The 21,871-nt window shown below is 30.3% G+C and overlaps 3 protein-coding genes across 14 annotated transcripts in view; 2 read left to right on the forward strand and 1 right to left on the reverse strand.

Annotated features, from left to right (window-relative positions):
* LOC105427947 (DNA helicase MCM9) overlaps nucleotides 1-8,073 on the forward strand; it is a 105,335-nt gene extending 97,262 nt beyond the window's left edge. For 2 of the 8 annotated variants that reach the window (XM_089082906.1, XM_089082911.1), the window contains 10 exons: nucleotides 4,332-4,453; nucleotides 4,772-4,933; nucleotides 5,037-5,162; nucleotides 5,240-5,346; nucleotides 5,490-5,706; nucleotides 5,811-6,044; nucleotides 6,135-6,502; nucleotides 6,581-6,790; nucleotides 6,911-7,065; nucleotides 7,154-8,073. In XM_089082906.1, the coding sequence (XP_088939032.1) occupies nucleotides 4,332-4,453; nucleotides 4,772-4,933; nucleotides 5,037-5,162; nucleotides 5,240-5,346; nucleotides 5,490-5,706; nucleotides 5,811-6,044; nucleotides 6,135-6,502; nucleotides 6,581-6,790; nucleotides 6,911-7,065; nucleotides 7,154-7,206 (1,754 nt within the window). In that variant the 3' untranslated portion in view covers nucleotides 7,207-8,073. Of the gene's footprint in view, nucleotides 1-257; nucleotides 4,187-4,311; nucleotides 4,454-4,771; nucleotides 4,934-5,036; nucleotides 5,163-5,239; nucleotides 5,347-5,489; nucleotides 5,707-5,810; nucleotides 6,045-6,134; nucleotides 6,503-6,580; nucleotides 6,791-6,896; nucleotides 7,066-7,153 lie in introns of those variants that run through there. The other 6 variants (XM_089082905.1, XM_089082907.1, XM_011639957.3 and 3 more) reach the window with 6 other exon arrangements.
* Nucleotides 7,662-10,824, reverse strand: Scamp (secretory carrier membrane protein). The gene is made up of 8 exons (XM_089082920.1): nucleotides 10,577-10,824; nucleotides 9,709-9,972; nucleotides 9,537-9,600; nucleotides 9,333-9,461; nucleotides 9,097-9,253; nucleotides 8,871-8,972; nucleotides 8,657-8,783; nucleotides 7,662-8,504 (listed from the first exon to the last, which is right to left on the reverse strand). Exons 1-8 carry the CDS (start codon nucleotides 10,631-10,633, stop codon nucleotides 8,343-8,345), a joined length of 1,062 nt encoding a protein of 353 aa, XP_088939046.1. The 5' UTR covers nucleotides 10,634-10,824; the 3' UTR covers nucleotides 7,662-8,342.
* A 1,140-nt stretch (nucleotides 10,825-11,964) lies between these two features.
* On the forward strand, nucleotides 11,965-21,419 carry LOC105427968 (uncharacterized). Of its 5 annotated transcripts, none has more exons than XR_016140759.1 (11): nucleotides 11,965-12,181; nucleotides 12,528-12,746; nucleotides 13,353-13,549; nucleotides 14,258-14,380; nucleotides 17,059-17,348; nucleotides 17,756-17,966; nucleotides 18,308-18,430; nucleotides 18,554-18,774; nucleotides 19,396-19,729; nucleotides 20,190-20,464; nucleotides 20,540-21,419. XR_016140759.1 is itself a non-coding variant. In XM_011639981.2 (10 exons), exons 2-10 carry the CDS (start codon nucleotides 12,529-12,531, stop codon nucleotides 20,393-20,395), a joined length of 1,923 nt encoding a protein of 640 aa, XP_011638283.2. In that variant the 5' UTR covers nucleotides 11,965-12,181; nucleotide 12,528; the 3' UTR covers nucleotides 20,396-21,419. The 5 variants fall into 5 exon arrangements, 1 of the variants encoding a protein (XP_011638283.2); XR_016140758.1 differs by having other exon boundaries at nucleotides 20,543-21,419; XR_016140760.1 differs by having other exon boundaries at nucleotides 20,571-21,419.
* The last annotated feature ends 452 nt before the right edge of the window (nucleotides 21,420-21,871 follow it).

A 21,871-nucleotide genomic window follows, 5' to 3' on the forward strand; every position in this document is an offset into this window, starting at 1 on the left:
CAGCATCATCTCAAAATATAAAAAAATTGTAATTATTACAATGACGATAAGTCATTAAAGAATTGTAACTAAATGTTAAACGTTATAGCATAATGTCGATTAATTAAAGTTTATATTCATTTCGTTTATTTTTATCTCGTTTCCAATCGCATATATATATATATATATATATATATATATATATATATATTGCGGTTAATATACATTTTGTTATATCAACGATATAAATTCCTAGTACGACACGTGGACATCCTATTGATTGAATATCATACGTAAGTACTCGGATTGGTCCCACTGCTATTTGCGGAGTTAGAGGACCACTCGGCCGCTCCATATACGAAGGATTCCAGCGAATTGGGAGGCTATTGAGTGCGGCCGAGTGGACGAATGTAATGTACAGCCCACACACGCCTTTCACGAGTGCCCATACCAGAAGGGTCGTTCAGGAATACCCAACCCTTTATCGTTATTGCACGCCAGGGGGGGTGGCGCGCGGGAATCGCTTGTAGGTAGCACATTTGCCGCGTGTTTCCCGGCCGTTCGTCATTTTTAGTGGTCGTCCCTCGATCGTTGAGGTATTAAATTATATTTCATCGGTGTGATTAACGGTTCTGAGATGTATTATTAAAGCATAGGACCCGGCAGGACGTGGAATCCCTGCTGGACAGGACATTCGCTTTTCCTTCTCCGCCAATGCTTGTTCGAGATATTTCTTTCTGTTCGAATCACATAGCTTTCTGCCTCTCAATAGAATAGTGAGTGAATGATAAAATGTCTTATATAGAGGTAAATAAAGAAAAAAATGCCCAATTGTTATTAAGCCATCTTTTAGAAGATGTTTTAAAGATTATTAATATTTTAATAATACATTATTTGTTATATTATATTAGCTTGTCAAAAAAACCATGTTTTATCCAAAAATAGATACTGTATTTATATGTAAAAATTAAAATATGTAAAAATAAAATTTTTATAAAATCGCAAAAAAGATAAAAAGTAAAATGTATACATGTTGAATTCAGTCCGAGTATATATATATATGTGTACAAATTCTTTTTATTAAATTTTTTTATTTTGTTAAATGTCATATCTTTAAATCACGTTTTGATGTGTTTTTATATATTTTTTTATTTGTATCTCGTTTTTCTTTCATATTTCCATATCAACCAACGCTAGTGAATGCATCAATGGACAAATAAACAGTGTTAATGGTTCGAGGAAGAACGTGATATTTCCAGACATACGGATGGCATTCAACTTTCTATAATTTCGTCTGGAAGCCACCAGCTGCTGCCTGCGGTTGACAACTTATATGGAATTGTGCTTACGGGAAATGTGCGGTACACGTATGACTTAAACTCGTCCGATTTACCACGCTACCGTTCGATCGTGAATGGAGCGACAATTTGCGTTTCGGGTGGAATTTCATGTACAAGAATAGACATCCACCGAGCGAACGACACCGCGATTATTATTGGCACAAGGTTGAAGAATTTCAATGGAGAATGATCTTCGTCTCGTTACGAATTCATCGTTTACTTTCATCCGTATAGCGTTTTTCAAATCAGACGTTAACATCACAAAGTGAAAAAAAAAAAAAAAACAATTATCCTCCGTACTCCTGCGAAGAAATGACGTTATAAGAGTGAAGATAAAATATTGTCCATTAATTTGATATATTATAAATTAACATCATATTTTGATTGTACGATATTTTAATTGTACGAATTTATTATTTGTTTTATCTTGTATGTTTTATTATTTTACAATTGTTTGAAATAGTTCTTATTTTAGCCGCGTTGAAATAGAAATTTTTATGCTAAACTTGATTGCGGATTTTTGTGCAGATTGAATGAAATATTGCGTTATGCATTTTCAACTATTTCACAATTTCGTGTCAAAGGATTTTCGATTACATTATTTCATAAGCGAGCAAGATATATTACTATACCTATTCATAAAAGCAATACATATGTACACACAACTTTCTGGTTTAAAAATGACGTCATGTTAAATGACATTCTGCAACGGTAATACAAAACCAAGTGCAATTTTCAAAGATACACTATTTTGCTTCTACAACATTTATACGTATATCTAATCGTACATACAATCACCAATATCATTAAATCAATACGTGATCTCTCTGATGATGTGTGATATTGTAATTGTCTAATGTTCGCGCATGACGTTAAACGTACTAAACGTACTAAACGTACTAAAATGGACAGTAAAGGATAAATTTGAACGAAGCCTTTGAAGATCCACGAGTTCACAAGACTTATGCTCGCGATGTTAGAGTACAAAATGGATGAGGCAAGTTTTGATCGTGTGCGGACCAATTATACCTCCGCATATATATCCGCACAGTGCGCGCACAGTAACGCTAATTACACTGCTTCTCTCCACCATCGTGTATCCGACCAGTAATTTATAACTCAGAAACAGGTCGTAAAGGGAATCGTTACTAATGACATCGTAAAACCAATACAGACGTCATATATTTAATATACATTATCCCCACTTGAAATGTCGCCGTGCTCCAATTTAAATCAAACCCCTCCGGGTATCAGAACCCGAAGAAGAAATAGTACCGGATGAGAATCGACAAATAAAAGGATGAACTGCGCCGCGCTACGTTATCCCAAATCGGATATCGTTAAAACGTTGATTAACGAGCGCTTTGTTTCCGGACTCCGATCTGCTGTCTCTTGCACACAATATGAGGCATTTTGTTAATGAAGAGGACGGATTCATAAGTAATGTAAAATCCGCAATTAAAAATATGAAGAGAAAAATATCCGTATGAATTAATCTGCAATTGATAAAGAGTATTTCATTTTCGCATCGCTTTTTTTTATTATATATTAAATAATTAGTGAATATTAGTTGAGAATATTCATTAATTTTTTTTTATATCGCGTTTCGCTAGAGGAAAAATTCATATGTGATAAATATTTAGAGAATCATCGGTCTCTTTAGATAATAATTACTTTCATCTGAGATAATAAACAAAAAATAAAAAAAAAACATATATGATGCAAAAACATTGCAAAAGAATCGAGCGCAAAACTCTTGTGTTCCGGATGGTATTATTTCTACTGTGTGTATTCCCGATCGATTTCCGTTTGCTTCGCCGCTGTTTGAACGAGCGAAAAATCCGATTTCATCGTAACTCAAATATATATTCAGAAGCCCGGAATATCTATTCAACCGGGGCGTTCATTCGACAACATTTATTTCCCGACGTATGTATTGGAATGCACCCCGCATATACCACCCTCACATGGCGGCCCCGCCGACGAAAATTAGGAGCAGAAAAGGTTTCCGATGTTGCGGAAGAAGTTTTACCGCAGAAACCCCGTACGAAACCGCGACGCGGAATTATGGGACGGATAGACATCGAGACACGTCGAGATCGATTAATGGAGGCTGGCCACCGATGTGGTTTGGCGAAAAGTAACCGAAACTGTGACCGAAAGCCTCGAAGCGTGGCGCGAGAATGGTTTCCGGCTCAAATGGAATTTCAAGCGTTTAACTGACAGCTGACGAATCTGCGGCATTGATGGCGTTTTAGCAGACAATCATCGCCGCGTGCCAAGCGTGACATTTTTATCGAAATCAAATGTGTACGGAATACAAGTTTCGTTTATAAAACAAATTAAACTAAAAACTTAATAAATAAATAAAATTATTTTATTAAATTAATTATGATTTAAACAGTATGATATTAATTACCATATTAGATTGATAAAAATAATTTCGATGTCTTCTTATGTCTCGGAAGTTGTAAAGGAATATTGATTACTATGAGTTTGAATGCTAATTAAACTTTTATTTATATTTTTCATTTATATCTTATTTACTTATACTTTAGTATAGCTTCAATATACCTCAATCCGATAGATCTGATGTTACAGAAATTTGTGGTGGGAGATCAATGTAAAGAGAAAATGATTGGCGACTGTCAATCAGTCAGTAGCCAACTTCACTTAAGATCATTTGGCGGGAAAATAACCACGTGCTATTTGTGCCGTTGTGTTGATACTTCACGGAAGCTATCAACATGCTTGAAGATTATCTTTTAAAGCATCACACGAATGATTTGGAAAATATATTAAATGCTGCTGAGAAATATACGGTTTATTCAATATACGTTAAGTGAGTGCGTACAAACTTTTGTTAGGTTAGCGTCATAATATATTTTATTAAGCATTATTCGTCTAAATTTATTTTAAATATATTAGTAAAAGTTAATAAGTTACAATAATGCTATAATAATGTTCTTATTGTACGTTAATGATTTGTTAGCTTTGTATCATTATTTGAAGCCGAAGCAGAAAGTGCACAAAAAATCTTACGTCATCCTAGACATCATCTGCCACTATGTGATGAAGCAGCTGTAAAAGCTCAGGAACAACTATGCAAAACTGGACAAACAGTAAAGACTAGGGTACGCATCTTTATCTTATTATTTACTTTTACACATTTGAATAATAATATATAAATTTGAATAAAAACAATCATGTCAATGTATAATTGATATTAATAGAATAATAATTGTAGATTAATAATTGTATATTAAAATTAAAAAATATCTGCATTTTCCTAAAAATTTATCTCCTATATAGCTTATTAATTGAAATGCATTATTATAAACATTTAAATACTTATGTATAGGTAATTTCTATTGATATCGATAATAGATAAATATTTGTATAATAATATTTACATCTTACTTCATAATATTATGTTATAATTTAATATGTAGGTTCATATTCGAATTACTACAGTACCAATCAAACTCGATACTGGTCAAATAGGTGAGCTAGTTTCAACATCTGGAATTATAGTACGCATGTCCCAACCATCAGTTATGAAAATGAAGAAACGTTTTATATGTAAAAAATGCAAACATATTAATATAGTCAATGTAGGTAAATTTCATATTGACAAAAGTAATATAAGAATAACAGCAAATTATAGTTTACTGTTAACTATATACATATAACAATTAAATCTCTTTTCTCTTATAGTTAGAATGGGAAAGACAATTGTTTAGAAGTGTCAAACATTGTGAAGCATGTCGTTCTGAAAATTTAAAAGCTTCAAAATCTTTAGAACAAGATGATTGTTCTGATTACCAAGAACTAAAGATTCAAGTAAGAAAAAAAACTTTATATCTTATTATTAAACTTATCTAACATTTCTTTACAGTTAAATAATATTATGTATCCAGGATAAATGTAAAACAGATGCAAGAAGTTGCTATTCAATGGGGCTGCAAGTAGTTTTGTTGGATGATCTTGTTGACAAATGTAGACCTGGAGATAATGTAGACATCAGGTTCGTACTATTTATTTTTTTTATTCTGTTAATATTTATCTATTGATTTAATGTAAGAAGGAATATTCAATATTATAAATTATAAAAATCATAAAACTTAATTTAACAATTAGCTTCAGCTGTAAATATAAAAATATTTGTAGTGGAGTAGTTATACGAAAGTGGGGTAAACTAAAGGTTGGAGAACGCGCAGAAGCTACAACATTTCTGATGGCGAACAGTATTTCTGTACGCAAAAAAATCACAGAAGCAACATTTTCTACAGGAGAAATAAAAGAAACTTTTACGGCATATTGGCAATATTATCAAAATGACGCGTTATCTGGTAGAGACAATATTCTTGCCTCTATTTGTCCTCAGGTATATTTAAATTTAATATTTTTAAATATTATACTAAATATAATATTATTAATATTATAAATATATTTTTTAATAAATATATCTTCTATTTCAATCATTCACAGTTATATGGGATGTATATTGCAAAATTAGCATTAGCTGTTGTTTTATGTGGCGGTGTAGCAAAAACTAATGAAACAGGAACGCGTGTGAGAGGTGAACCTCATCTTCTTCTGGTCGGAGATCCTGGTACTGGTAAATCACAATTGCTTCGCGTTGCATCTCGACTAATTACACGGTCAATCTTTACAACCGGCATTGGAAGTACTGCCGCTGGACTTACAGCAGCTGCTGTTAAAGTTAGCATATATTAAATGCTTTATTCATCACTTCCTATTCATCACTATCAGTAATTGTTTAATAGAGTCTACAGCAAAGATATATTACAGGACTCGGATGGTTGGCATTTAGAAGCCGGGGCTTTAGTGCTTGCAGATGGAGGCGTGTGTTGTGTGGATGAATTCACAACAATGAGTTCACACGACAGAGCCTCTGTACACGAAGCAATGGAACAGCAAACGATCTCCATCGCCAAAGCTGGCATGGTTAGCACATTAAACAGTCGTTGCTCCGTTATTGCAGCCATCAATCCAGACGGTGGATGTTTCAAGGGCGAAGAATGGAAAACCTGCTTAGAGGGTCCTCTTTTGTCGCGCTTTGATCTGATCCTTCTTCTGAGAGATACTAGAAATCTCGAATGGGACAGGATGACAGCAAGTCACATTTTAAAGGCTGCTTGTGAAGACGAAGAAAATTCGTAATATACACATTTTTCTTTTAGTCAAGTCAACATTGCTCGCAATAACAAAATATATGTAATGAAATAATATTACAGATATTCCGAAACATACATGGGTCCATCAAATTTAACGGGTCTATGGTCAGAAGAAACTCTTTGCGAATATTTTGCACACGTGCGCGCGCTAAAACCAGAGCTAACCGAAGAGGCAAAGAAAATACTCAGTGCAACTTATCTTTATCACAGATCAGATCCGTATAGAAGATCTGAGAGAACAACAGTGCGACTTTTAGATAGTCTTATCAGGTAAAATAAAAAAGTAATCACTTTGATTAATCATCAATAATGATATAAGAATTTTCTTAGAATATTATTACGGTTCAATTTTGATTATTAACAATTTATATGTCAGCTTAATGTTTTCAGATTAGCTGAAGGTCATGCAAAACTCATGTATCGAACTAAAGTAGAAATTATTGATGCTGTGACTGCAGCGGAATTAATTGGCACTACCTTATCAAATGATTCTGATGTCGGTTGTCCATTTCCAACAAATCCAATAGCAACATATCATTTAAAAGGTATATTGAACAACTTATGAAATTATGTAAATATATAAAATGTTTTAACATTCTTTCTCGATTTTAATGTTTTAATATTTTCTTACAGCAAAAGAATTACTCAAAAAGCTTAATTTACAGGAACTAGAATCATATATATAGGTATTAACTTGTCAATGTATCACAATCGAAAAACAAAGTTATAAAGTTTTTTTTATTCAATAAGATATTTTTAAGAATCTATTAAGCTTTATAATCTTTATAAAATGTTAATATTTAATACTACTATAATACTTCTGAATATCCGATATTCATAATTGTCTGTAAAAATTATTTTTAAAATTTTAGTTGTTATATCTGTTTATTATCATTATATGTGAAGAAATACAAATAAATCGTAGCATATTTCACTTCCAACAAATAACAATATCTTTTAACACTTTGCAAAAATTATAAAATTATTTTACAAATTTATAAAATCCAACTTCTTTCTTATTAACATAACATTCCTCGCTTAGCTGTTTAATATCAAACAGCAGTCGTAATAAAATGATTTGAAATAATGATTGCATAAAAACAGGAATGTATAGGATTTCACAAGGTTTATAAAAAGGCTATTTTAATCAATTAAGTAAATTAGCATTTATGTCAGGTTAGATTAATATTCAACAAATATGATTCAAATTATATTCTATAAATCGAATCTTTGCAGTTGGACTTTAAATAAATTTAATTATCATACTCTCATAACTTATAATATGATCACATTGTCATGAGATTGTGCTACTAAAATATGAAAGCTAGCAAATATAAGCAATTATGTAATAAAATTATGTGATATGATTGATATGATTAATAGCTCAATCCTATTATTATAACTTAACTTGAAGACCTCATAAATAAACATACATGATAAAAGATAATATAAACTAATACATTGATCTTATATAGAAATGTTATTTATATAATTTTCTTTCAACTAAAATATTAGAAACAAAATACATATTAGTTTCGAAAAGTTTCTTTGAATATTTCTTAATGTCTCGAGATGCTTTGTAGCATTAACTGTACAATTAACGTTGTAATAATACAACGTATATCAGAGAATAAGTTTGATCGTGAAGCACAACTTTCGTACATTGCAGCGTTTCATTGAAAGAATAAAGTTTTGCAATATATCATATTTCTATGATCATTTGTATAATCCATAAATAGTGGAACTAATGAGATCTATCCACTTACTGAATGATGTTAAGCCAGAATAGTGTTTTTGTAGAACAAATAAATGGTAGAATTATTTAATAACGTGGTTGGCTGGCGTTAGCCATTTGCTGGCGAACGGCATTCGCCGCAACATTGCTTGCAGCGTTCTGCACATGCTCATTTCGCAAAAATGTTGTAGCAAACTCTTGCTGTGCCTTCGTAACACTTGCATCAGAGGTACGATAAATGCGATGGATCTGAAAATAAATCTCATTTTTATTTTCTCGAGATTAACTTTTATATTTAATTTTAGTTTTTATATGTATGTATGTATATATATATATACTTTATATATATATATATATATATATATATATATATATATATACATAAAGTATGCTTAGTATACCTTAGTGAGCATCAAGAGATCACCACCTGCTGCAACAAGGAAACAAATAGCGACGAAGAGCATAAGAAGACCGATGAAAATGCCTTTGGCCGTGGAATTAAACATGCTAATTGCTACAATTATGCCACTAAAAAATAAAAATATACACTTTATATTAATATGCGAATTTCCAAATCATGCAATGAAATTGTAATAAAATATGTAAATATATTACCAAGTTCCAGAACCAGGAATACCTATAGCCTGAATACCAGTGACGATTAGTTGAAAGAAGAAGACGAAGAAAAAGACCATAAAATTGAAAGAACTGTCATTCCTAAAAAATTAAAATTACAATTTATTTCAAATACTTTTATTTTGTGTGTGTGTGTGTGTGTGTGTGTGTGTGTGTGTGTGTGTGTGTGTGTGTGTGTGATCTCTATAATATTAAATAAATTTACTTGAAAGCTCTGTATGCTGGTCTAAACCAACACATGAAGGAGAACGGAGTGAAGAGTATAAGATACAAGATAGCCAACCCGAATATTGAGAAACCTTCGCCACAAAGCATCAAGACAAATCCTCCGAGAACATTCAATAATAGGACGAAGCCATGAACTATAAAGGATATTGTAAATATATTATCCGTCTCATAACAATATATATTTAATAAACATTATATCAAGAATAAACTTACACATCCACAGGTAATACAAATGCCTCACTATTTTTTGAAAATCTGTATGGATTTCCACATCAATGTCTTGATAGAAGCATGGTTGGAAACAACACTTATCTGGTAATGGTGGCCAATTATTTCGTCTTGCTAAAATATCAATAAATAATTATATAAAGCAATTTTACTTAACTTTAAATGTTTTAAAACATAAACGATACTAACGGTAATATGGAGTATTTCTCATTTCCTCTTCCGCTCTGGCTTTCCATTCTGATTCCGCTCGTTGCTAAAAATATGTTAAAATAACTTTTCTTTTCTATACTTAAGAGATTTATTTACTTCACAGAAGAAATGCCTTTAACAGAAAAATGACAAATACTGAATATAAATTTACATCTGATGGAGGTGAAACAGTGCTTCCAAGCGCTGCATTAACTGTTTGTTGGGGAGTACGAGCGTAAGCAGGAGGTGGCGTTTCTTGATTAGTAGGTTGAAGTGTGGCAGGCTGTTGTGTTGCGCCCACTCCACCATAGATTGGTGGATTTACTGCTCCTCTAACTTGTGTAGTTCCTTGAGTCCCTTGTTCAGCAAAAGGATTGTAGTCTTCAAGACCTCTACTAGCAGGTGTAGAAGTTACTGCTCTCCGTATCGCTGGATCCTATTATATATTAACATATTTATTGGTATCCTTTATTTCTTTATAAGAATCGCTTATCTTATCTTTCTTTTTTATCATTCTCACAGATTAAAATTATGTTTTACATTTTCATGGGATACAAAAGAATATATATATATATATATATATCTCAACAAATTACTATTTACAAAGATATATTTTATTTAAATCGAATTTTGAAACAAGCAAGACAAGATTACAATCAAAATTATAATCAAAAGAGAAAATTTGTATAACAAAGTCGCATATGAAACGCAATAATGTCATCAAAAACATATAGCATATAGATAAAACGAATAGTCACGAAATTAAATTTTATAAATTATCGATTTTGTACAAGGATAAAATTATCAATGCTGATAGATATTCTTGCCGACATTAGGATGACACATCCGATAATTATTATTCAAGCATCAGAAGTCTCGCTTATCGGCGGAAATTGTCCGATAGATTGCGATTAACTTTTCACGGGAGTGAATATCGATTTACGTCCCCGAGAATTTTAACAAATACGCGGGCAATATTGCGGCGCAGAGCTGCGTGTTTCGCTTTCGTCACTGTTACACATGAGGTAAACGCTACTCACCGAGAACGGATCGTTAATCGTAGGCTCCCCAAAGGGATTCTCATCGAATCCGGACATCTCTCGTCCTCGTTCTCGCACCTATGATACGTGGTCGACACGCTCGGAGTTCGTACGAATTTGATAATACTGAATTAATCTTATCTAAATCTGTCTAAACCTGACGAGCCATGATTCCGCCGTTATATACGGTAACGCCGTCGCAGCAACCGCGTATCTCGAGCAACGTTCATCACTACAGTACCAGAGAACTCAATATCGAGAAGCTCACGGCGTATCCCCACCACTCGAAAAATCGTTCTGCGACAGTCGAAGAAACATATTTTTATAATCAAACGCCAGTTGTTGATATCAATTTTAAAGATATTTACTTTTGCTTTAAAGAGATTTATAGCTTCGAAATTTAACTTTTTTCATATAAATTATATTAAAAACATATGATAGAATTCCATAAGTGAAAAATAACTAGCAAGTCAACAAAGAGATTGGTTAGCTTCAAGAATCGATAGGGATTTTTCGTGGAACAAATGTTCTTCAGAGAATTTGAAAACGACATAATAGTAAATAATAGTATATACAATAAATTCTCTTTTAATGTATTCTTTTTTATTCTCTTCTCCTATTCTTTAATTTTTTTCTATTATCGTTTTATGATTATTTATTTTATTATTATCTTATACATAATTATCTTTATGAAGTATAAGTAAAATGATTAAATAATTGATTTCCGCGCTTACAATGAAGATTAATTCTATGTATTTTTCTTCATTAATATTCTTTCATTAATATTATTTTTCCTCATTGTTTATATCATAAGCAAGAGAAAGTGAAATGTGTTCTTTTTACATTATATACTCATATATAATATATATAAAATATTATATACACATAAATATAAAATTTATTTAGTAAATATTTTTATTGGTATTTATATAATTTATATCTATATATAATAGAATATAATAATGTAAATAATAATTTTATTATTTAGAAAAATTGTACTCGTTCGATTTTTTTTTCTTTTCTCATATTTAAATACAAGAAATGATATACAAACTTTTTTTATAAGTTTTGTAAATAATCCATCCGTATTTGCATATTCATCGATATTAATGTATATTTTAATGATTTTCTAATAATAAATATGACTTTAAAATAAAAAATTATTTCTTCTTATAGTATTTAAAAAACTTGTAAAAGAAAGTTTCAATATGTCATTTTAATCCAACTTTAATGGCCGAGAGGTCATACACCTCATCCTGTCTTATCGTGCATTAAATTACATGCTTACTAGCACTTCCAATATTCGTACGAACGCCATACACACAAGAATCACAATATGATTTATTACCATGCCCGACGCAGGCGCAACCCTTGCGATTCAACAACAGATAAAGCAACGTTATGGTAGCCGGAACTGCCAGTCGCTATGCGCTTACCATACTGCGTTAAACGTTTTTGTTTCTTTTCACACCAATTAGTACTTTAAATCCGCTTGTAATTAAATCTGCGATTTGATAGTTTAATGAACAAGAGTGATTAAAAACAATCGCTATTTTCGTGCATGACTATGAGATGGATGAGAAGCACGTGAACATTTTCAAAAAAGTATATATTTTATATTACCTTCACGTCTAAAACTAAAAAAAAAAAATCTTTTCTCTTTAAACCGCTATAAAAATATTTCTATTTGCGTGTTGCGTCTATTATATAACCTTACACGTATTATAGCTTCATGTTACGTGAAATACATCCAGAAGATATAATATATCGATGCACAACTGTTCATTGTATTAAAATACATAATCAAAATGGACTAAACAGAGGCAATAAAACTTTTTCTAAAAATTATAAATTTACTATCGATGTCGTAGTTTCTTCTAAATTTTTGTTACTAAATTTGTGTGGATTACAATTTTATTATTGCTACCACCGAATTTTTATTCGGTTGTAGAATGGATGTAAGCTCGTTGGTTCCGGCGGGACTTCAAGCAGCACAGACAGATCCGTGCGAGGTTCAAGCGGGATATAATAAATTTTCCGAAAATTTGCGAAGATTCACGCCGCAAGCTATACAGTGCGCTATTTTTTGCGGCGGATCCAGGTGCAAATATGAGAATCCAAAAGCCTGGCCATCTGTCCACATGGCAATACAGAACATCTTTTCGCATTGGTAAGAATAGTTATATATTAAAGTTAGCTATAGTTCTTTATTAAATTTTAATAGGATGACGAAATCGCATAGTGTGATAAATAACAAGCAAATACAAAGTTCTTCCTCAACAAAACTATACTACTACTTTTTCATAATTTAATAATAAAATAACTTTGACCAACGCTTTGTTTCAAACATGGAGATAGAACGTGTAATATTTTATAGCTAGTATTAATCGTCAACCGCTATATTTTTAGTAACAATAATCATAATTTTAATTATTCGAAATATATTTATTCACTTGGACACAGTCTTCAACCATTTTATCAAAATATAATATCATTCGATAATATTTATAACTCTCTCAATAATTGATGTTGACTTAAGACGTATGCAGTATATTTGAACCATCTTATTATTGACATTCTGTCGAAGCATCGCTCAACTGCGATAACGCCGAAGATTTATTTAGATTAAGAGTTGACATATTAACATGCCATCCATTGCATTGTAATATAAGTAATTAATGTAATAACTACAGAAATTTATTATTGTATATCTATCGCTGCTTCGGTTTCGTATCAGTTTTCGATCTAAATGGTTTAACCATTTAAAATATTTTAGGATAACTGACGACGTCCTTGCGATGGCACGACCCAACACCGCGCTCATAATAAAAAAAGACATAATTGCCCAATTCCAAGGGTGGAGCATAAAAACTATAATAAACTTGCAAACACCAGGCGAACACGCGAGTTGCGGTGGTCCATTAGAAGAGAGCGGTTTCACTTATGATCCTAACATTTTTATGAAAAACAATAGTAGGTATTAAAAACATTTACTGTAATTCCTTTACAATGTTTTTTCCATAAATTTAATTCCTCACCTCTTAAATGTCTTAAATTATTCAGAATAATTTTTTAAAAATATTAATATTTTGAAGAATATCTCTTAAAGATAAAAATGATAAATGTAGAAATAATTATAATTTAATTATAATTTATAATTCATAATTCATAATTTAATAATATTTTTATACTTTTTACTTTATCAATATTTGTTTGCTATGTTATTAGTCGACAAATTGAGATAATATTAGTGTTTCAACAAAAATTGTTTCCACACTACGATTCATTACAAAGGACGCAATGTTTAAAGATTTATTTGTTAAAATCAAGCTAATTTTATCGCATATTGCATTTACATAATATGTACATTATATGATGAATGAAGGAATAAAACGATCCGGGCTTTTACTTTCAAGTTAGCAGGAGTAACAGTGAAAATAAAATGGAGGGGAATTTGTCCTTGCTAAGCTCATGTAGAATCGTGTGGGAGCGTTTCTTCCTCAATCCTAACAACCACCAGTTAGATCGAAGAGCTTCACAATATAACATGCAATGCAGCAAACGTGTATATCTATAGAAAGGATGAAAAGTTCCGAAATAATAACCGTTGCTGCCGCTTATTTTCTCTACCATAGGAAAATTTTAACATCAAGTTGTCGATCATGTGAAAATCTGTTGCAGTTTATTATTACAATTTCGCCCTGAAGGATTATGGTAGCGCCACGATGGGAAAACTTTTGGACATGGTCAAGGTTGTGGCTTTTGCCGTGCAAGAAGGAAGAGTGGCCATTCACTGTCATGCCGGTAAATCGATTTTTCATGCAGTGCACTTGACCTAATTGCATCCACTGCAGCTATCATGGCTTTTTGAATGTATGATTGTGCGAGATCGATTTGTATATATAGATTAATCTATAAAAACACTGCTTTTCTGAATAAAAGATTTCAAACTTAAATCTTATTTAATTCAAATTTATCAATGTTAATGTTATTATTATTAATATTTATAATCTAAATAATATTCAATATTAAATAAAATAATATATTTTCCGCATAATTATGACAATATCATTTTTTTTTACATTTTTTTTTCATTATAGTTAGCTTAAAATTAATTATTTTCTCCACTATTCATTGATCTTACAGTTTATTTATTGTTATACATTTGCTATATTTTTGTTTCTATTCCAATATCAGTTTTTTGTACTAATTTACCTGAAATTTTTGGTTAAATGGCTTATATATATCTTTATCTATAATCTATAAGCTAAAAATTTAAAACAACAGTTGAAGAGAGTTCATCGTATATGATATTACTCTGCTGCATTGCATGCATACAAAGTTGATTGATTACACGATACATATGTACACCATGCATTTGAATCTTTACGCTACACACGCGAACACAACTTTTATCAAACTAGATGTAAAAAATAATAATCTTACTTAAGAACATGCACGATAAAATTTAATTTTCTTCTTAGAAGTATTCGATGATGTTTTATATTTTTCATTGTCTGTTTAACACACACGGACACTGCTTTGATTCAAGATAGACAAAATAGATAACCCGATTCGAAAAAGATTTAAAGTGCTCCTGTTAAAAATAAAAATTTTTTATAAATTCAAATTATTTTTTAATATGCTAAAACCTTTTATATGTAATCATATAATTAAGTTAAAATAAAACAATTATATTAAGGACAATCTAATTCTATTACGCTCCATTTAACATAATTTATTAGTTTCACGGACATTGCCGCGCCGCAAGGGAGTTCCACTCCATTAAAGTATAAAATGCGGGTAAAGCGATAAGCAATCTCGAACGTGATACATACATATTTTTATTCCCGCATTGCTATATTATGTTTGTTTACACATATATAAATAATACATATACCAAAGAAAATAACTATTTCCATATATGTGTATGGAAAGCGTCTATAATTGTCAACTATTGTGCTGAAAATTAAAGATATAATCGCGAAGATCAATCGTAACGAATTAATGCAATTAATCTTCTTATCTTATGCACATAGAAATAAGAATATTATCTAAATGGAATTGCCTGTTTCCTAAATATATTAATAATCGATCATAAATTATATTTTGCTTGATAATAACTAAAAAATAGTTATATGTTTTTTTGTTAGATATTGAAATTTAATTTTAAATTTTTGGAAACAATTCTAATGTTTAAAAACTTTTCTTTAAAATATTTTATATTTTTCTTCCTTAAAAATAGTATATTTTCTAAAATTTTATTCTAATAATTTAATATGTGTTTGTTTAAATACTAATAAGATTGACTTACTATCTTAAAGTATGAAAGATACAAATTTTATCGACAATAATCGAAAAAATTCAGGAATAAATTTTATTTTAGATTCCATTTTTTTAAACACGCTTGAGAAGTGAATACAGGATAAGCTTCTATTCTGATCGATCGATTGATTTCTTCGTAATTACTTCGAAACTATTGCAAGTTCACAATCATAAAAATTAATTTTTGGCTTATATCTATATTAGAAATGTACGGAATAAAACTGAAAATATTGAAACGTTTTAATTTTTATCAAAAATATTAATTAATCATAATTATATCGTATTTTTTTAGTTGTTGAGCAAAAGATTAATACAGAAATTAATATAATAAATATATTATTAATTTTTATTCAAACATTTTCAATAATTACGTTAATAATGATCGTTTGTAAATTAAAATTGATTAAACTGAAAGATCAGACACAGCTGAAGGATTAGATAACAATGTGAATATAACGAGCGCGATTAGGAAAGTTAAATTGCGAGATTTATCTGCATCAGAATTATCGCGGTCAGTTGAATTGATCAGCATACTACATCTCCAGAAATGTCTTGTGTGCATGCTACGTTACTTAATTACAGGAGAAAAATGTATGAGATTCCAGCATTGCTAATGTTAGCTAGATATCATCTAATAATTATGTCATGATGTAAAACAAGTTCCCGCTTTCTGTTTAATAATTAATATTTCTGTTTTCAATTTCGATGTTTACTAACGATTTTTGGATCAATAAGATAATGTTTTATCATTAGCATTATTATCGTGACTATCCTTTCTATTTTTAGAACCTAAACTACGAAGAACGCTTTCGCTTATAGTTAGTGCTTTCATTTCGTCAGTATCTAATCAGATCTTATATGTTATCTAAAATTACAATCACTCCTTTTTTTATTCCTTAAAAGAATGTTATCTCGCACATTAAAAACAATTTCACGGTCACTTTTTTATATACAATATATATAACATTCGCACTATTATCTTTTATAAAAGCTACACTGTTATCTTTAATGAAAAATGATTTCTTATTAGTATGAAAATTTTCAATTTATATTTTGTATAATTTGCTTGCTTGCTTATCATTTGATTAATAAATCAGCAATTAATTAAATTACGCTAGCTTACAGACAAAACAATGCCGAAAATATTTTACTTTCAGGTCTTGGAAGAACCGGCGTTTTGATAGCATGCTACCTTATTTATAGTCTTCGTGTAAGAGCAAACGACGCCATAAGATTTGTCCGCATGAAGCGTCCGTCCGCCATACAAACGCGCGGGCAAATACTTTGCATTCAGGAATTTGAGCACTTTGTGCTTCCGCAAATGATAGTATTCCCTTTGCACAGTACAACGGGGGATCGCAAACCCTATAGCCTTCAATCGTACCTGAAAAAGCAACACAATATACTACATGGATACGAGCAACGCACCTTTAAACATATTCCAAAGGTACGAGGCATTTTATTATTATTTCACAATTCACTTATGTGACGTTAAGCTTTTTCAAACTATAATTATATAAATATTATTTGTTTTTATATTGAAATCAAATTTAATTTAATAATAAATAGAATTTAATTTATATTCTCTCTATCTGCAAAAAAAACTTATTAATTGTATTAATAATGAAATGTCTTAATTTTTTCAAAAAAGCTGATTGTTTGAAGAAATGTTTGATAAAATTTTTAATTTATTTTAAATTTTGCTTTAAGGCGGGATTTGTTCGACGTAACAATTATATTTATGTTGACTATTATTGCATAAAAAAATAGATATTAATTTTTTGTTATTAAGATTTCGTCACATTGCTTTCGTCACAAAGGTAATCTTGTCTAATTAATCAATATTTTTCTTAGATCGTTTTTATTATTTGCGAACGAATACTACAGCTCTGCGATTGTCAAGAAGACAATTCACCTTCCGAGATTACATATACGGTTTCCAACGTGCCTTTTACGCAAAAGTTCATCTGCCACGTATTGGAGAAATTCCGTGACGGCAAGGGTAATATGCGGCACTCCTATTCGTGGGCGGAATCCCTTACGGACTCATCCTACGAATACTCAAGTGAGAAGTATTACATTTTAGTAATTAAGCAATTTTACAATATCCAATTAACCTTTATTTCTCCTTGAAATTATTGATTATTCAATAATTAATTTGTTGAAGCTTTATGATTTTTGTAATCTTGCTTAGTGTAAATATTCATGCATATATTTATAAATTTAATTTTTTTATTTGAACGCAAAATATTCTGCGTTCAAATAAATTTTTTATAAATTTCTTTTATTCTAAGAACAAAATAAATGAAATTGAATTTCATTTCTCGACTTATCTAATTGGTGAACTGACTTATCTAATATATTTCGAGTTATTGTATGTATTTGTAAAACAGTTACGTATTATAGCTTCCACAAAAGCGTGCAATAGTAGTCAAGGGTCGTCCCGAGATACCTGCGACGATATAGGAAGATTAAGCGACGTATTTTGCATGTCACCCGATACTCCTTCCTGCGACTCCACATTTCCAGGTACAATTATTGATCGAAATTTGAGTGTAAGTTGTTTGATATTCTTTATATTTTACGTTCTTTGACAATATCTCGCTAAAACAGAATATATACAGCTGATGACAGAATTTCATACCGTAACAGGTCTGGACGACGATTGCGTGGATGATGTCCTAGGCGACGGTATTCATGACCAGGACCTGCTTGATAATGATTGTTACAAAGAAATCCAGTCACACATGGATTTAAGAAGCGTTTCCCGCAATGATTACGAAACGGTGACGGCCGAACAAGCTATCAAAGCGCTCATCAAAGATACCGCTTCACTTCCTGATCCCATAAAGAAACGTTTGCAGGACTATCAGGTATAATTTCCATATACGTGTACGAAGAAAAGGTTCCTAAAATTATTATAGTAATTTTCAAGGAATGTATTATAATAGTGCATGTATATATAAGATCACATTCATGTATATAGGACTTTCATTCAGGTTTTTTCTGTATGTTCAATTACGTAAATGCTTGGGCTTATAACTAGCTTTAAAATAGTGAATTAGTGAAAAGTCTATATACTGACTACTGACAGACTGAATCAATTTAAAATATACATCACGGATATACTCTGTGTATAATACGCATTGTATGTATTTCTATTTTTAAAACTAATCAAGTTGCAATTACATGATTACTTAACTCTAGTTGTATTTAAGTCATAATTTTTATGCTCTTTACAGTTCGTTCTAAGAAATCAATTATTAAAATTTCATAAACAGAGAAAAACAAATATTTCTTTCTTTAGCTTGATTTGCGAGAAAATATAATAATTAATAATAAAGAGAATATTTAAAAATTAATATTTAAAAAATATAATTTAATACTCGATAATATTACAATAAAAATTTATTTAATATAGCAATGAAACGCTATATTGCCATTAGCATTTAATGTTAGTGATAATATTAAAAAAATTGAAAATCTATTTTCAGAGTGACTTGAATCATCGATGTACTGCTTGGCAGCGATTAGAACTGGAAACTAATTTGGAGATATTATCAGCATTGCTATTTGAATGGCTGGAAGGTCTTAAGCATCCGCTTCTTGACGTTGATAGTCTCAGTTATATTGTCGTGTGGAGTTCAAAGCCACAGCGATGCCTTGGGAAGCTGTCCATCTGTACAAGATACTTATTAGAATATCTTCTACGGTTCATTACCCGTTTAAGACCTGTAACAGCTGAAAGTCAGAGTTTAATTACCAAAAGATTAATGGCAGCACTAACACAACAAACAATTTGGATCAAGAATTCTTTTCATCCCCCAAGTATGTATATATTTTTATCACTCATTACTTTTAATTAATTTTATTTAATTATTTAATAATCTAATATTATTTAATTTTTTAATAATATGTAACACAATCTGTAAAATAATCTGTAACAAATTATATAAATTATATTGCATAGTAATACGTAATTAAGGTATACTCTTGAAAACGACTTAATAATCTTTAAGCATAACATTTGCTTAAGGATGTTTAGAGACACTCGATATAATTGCGTTCTATACCTTATTTGCGTCATATCGCGGTCCTCAGAAATATCGATTTGTCCAACACAGTCCACTTTTAGACTATTTATATTTCAGCATCGATAATCGTAGCGTCTTTATGACGACTGTAAAGGACACAAACTCATAGACATCACTTTTATCGCTCTATCGCTATTGAACCGTTCTATTTCTAATATAGAAATAACAATTTCTGACGTTGTTAAAACTTCCAGGTAAACATTTCCAGAAGCTACGGCGTGGCACCGCTGGTAAGCTCAATGAGTTCTTTGTTCGTTTGATGAACTTGATAGAAGAAGTTAACACTCAAGGATTGGACAAGCCTCCGTGGGCGTCGAAGTGGGAATTGTTATCTAGTCATTTGCGAGATTTAGATAGCCAAAAGAACAAGATAGATGAGTGTGATAAATTTACAGTTTAGCATTCCGACAAATTTTTTTAATTGCCAACAATATACATATAGGCCTCTAGTTTCTCGTTTTTTCATCAGGTATGAACAAAACAGATAATTTATAAATCATACAAGTTGTTTGTAATTATAATTATATTAATCTTCTTGTTAAAGTAGTGAAAAATCTTTTTGTCTGTAATAGCAGCTGCAGGAAATCAACTAAACAGGATTCAATACATACTACGAGATTAAAGGATATGAGTTTTGTATATGAAATAGAATATAGTAGTGGATATAATATTTCTTTGTTACTGTACATCTTACATTAATACTGACGATCATCGTTGCTCTATCTGCAAAAAATTTGACAATCGCGCACTTGCGACGTACTGTTTGTAGTCGAGCACTTATTTTTTTCAAGCAATAATTACAAGACTCGACTTCCAATACTAGCAGCGATCAATACTAGAGCGTGAATTTATAGCTCGCTTAAAATTTGAGAATTATATATTATAATTTACAGCTTTCGATCAACTTTAAATATTAAGTATACGAATACAAATCTATATTATTTTTACAAATAAAATATTTTTCTTGATTTGATTTTTAAATGAAATATTCAATAATAAATGCGCATTCAATAATAAATGCGTTATATATTAAATAATTTAGTTTTATGTAAATGACTTTAAAAAATAAAGAAAAATATTTTAGTAATAGTAATAAGTAAATATTATGTAAATCATTTATTTTATGAAAAATTTACTGTTAGGAACAATAGGAAACAATAATTTAAAATAAATATGATTGATAACAATATGAAAAATAATTTCAGAAATAAAAAATATTACTATATAATGTGTATAAAAAAATATGAAAATAATTAACGCAAAATAATTATAATTATAAATTGCAAACTGTTAATATTATATTTTATTATTCAATCATATATGATGGCGCGCTTTTATTTAAATTTACAAAAATTTCTTTGATAATAAAAAAACATTATTGCATTTTAACAAAAATAAAATGATAAAAGTTAAAACTCTTTTACGAAGATCTTATTATATGTTACTTCTAATGTTAAAATTTCTTTCATTTACGATTTAATAATAATAGTTACATTATCAACTATAGAGATTACTTCAACCATAGATAAAATTTTTATTGTTCCTGCCAAATCTTTCACTATTTATTTAAACGCGACTACATGACAATTTTGCAACGTCTCTTATAATATTCATTATATTAAATAAATTACGGCTAGTTTGAATATTATGGCCCGTATTCATCTTTCTCATTTAACGCTGAACGTAGCTATCAGCATTTCAATTCGATATAATTAATAAAATTCCATTCAGTTTGAATATCATGGATTGCGAGTTGCATGTGATATAAATAAAATTCAGAGTTAGACAGCATTTGCTAACTTTGGAATATGAATGGAAAATTTGAAGGACTATTCTTTCCATTAAAATATACATTTAGAAGCATTTTGATGTGATC

This window comes from Pogonomyrmex barbatus, unplaced genomic scaffold (genome assembly GCF_055798465.1).
Source record: "Pogonomyrmex barbatus isolate J1 unplaced genomic scaffold, ASM5579846v1 scaffold6, whole genome shotgun sequence".
In the NCBI taxonomy this organism is placed as follows: domain Eukaryota; kingdom Metazoa; phylum Arthropoda; class Insecta; order Hymenoptera; family Formicidae; genus Pogonomyrmex; species Pogonomyrmex barbatus.

Excerpts from the sequence above, each read along its gene's own strand:
- Scamp (XM_089082920.1), bottom strand. The coding sequence starts at position 10,633 with ATGTCCGGATTCGATGAGAATCCCTTTGGGGAGCCTACGATTAACGAT. Across the intron at positions 9,254-9,332 it reads TTTGTATTACCTGTGGATGT|TTCATGGCTTCGTCCTATTA; the intron begins GTAAGTTTATTC and ends TATCCTTTATAG. Across the intron at positions 8,784-8,870 it reads ATTCCTGGTTCTGGAACTTG|TGGCATAATTGTAGCAATTA; the intron begins GTAATATATTTA and ends TTTATTTTTTAG.
- LOC105427968 (XM_011639981.2), top strand. The coding sequence starts at position 12,529 with ATGGATGTAAGCTCGTTGGTTCCGGCGGGACTTCAAGCAGCACAGACA. Across the intron at positions 17,967-18,307 it reads CTCATCCTACGAATACTCAA|CTTCCACAAAAGCGTGCAAT; the intron begins GTGAGAAGTATT and ends TACGTATTATAG. Across the intron at positions 18,431-18,553 it reads CTGCGACTCCACATTTCCAG|GTCTGGACGACGATTGCGTG; the intron begins GTACAATTATTG and ends ATACCGTAACAG.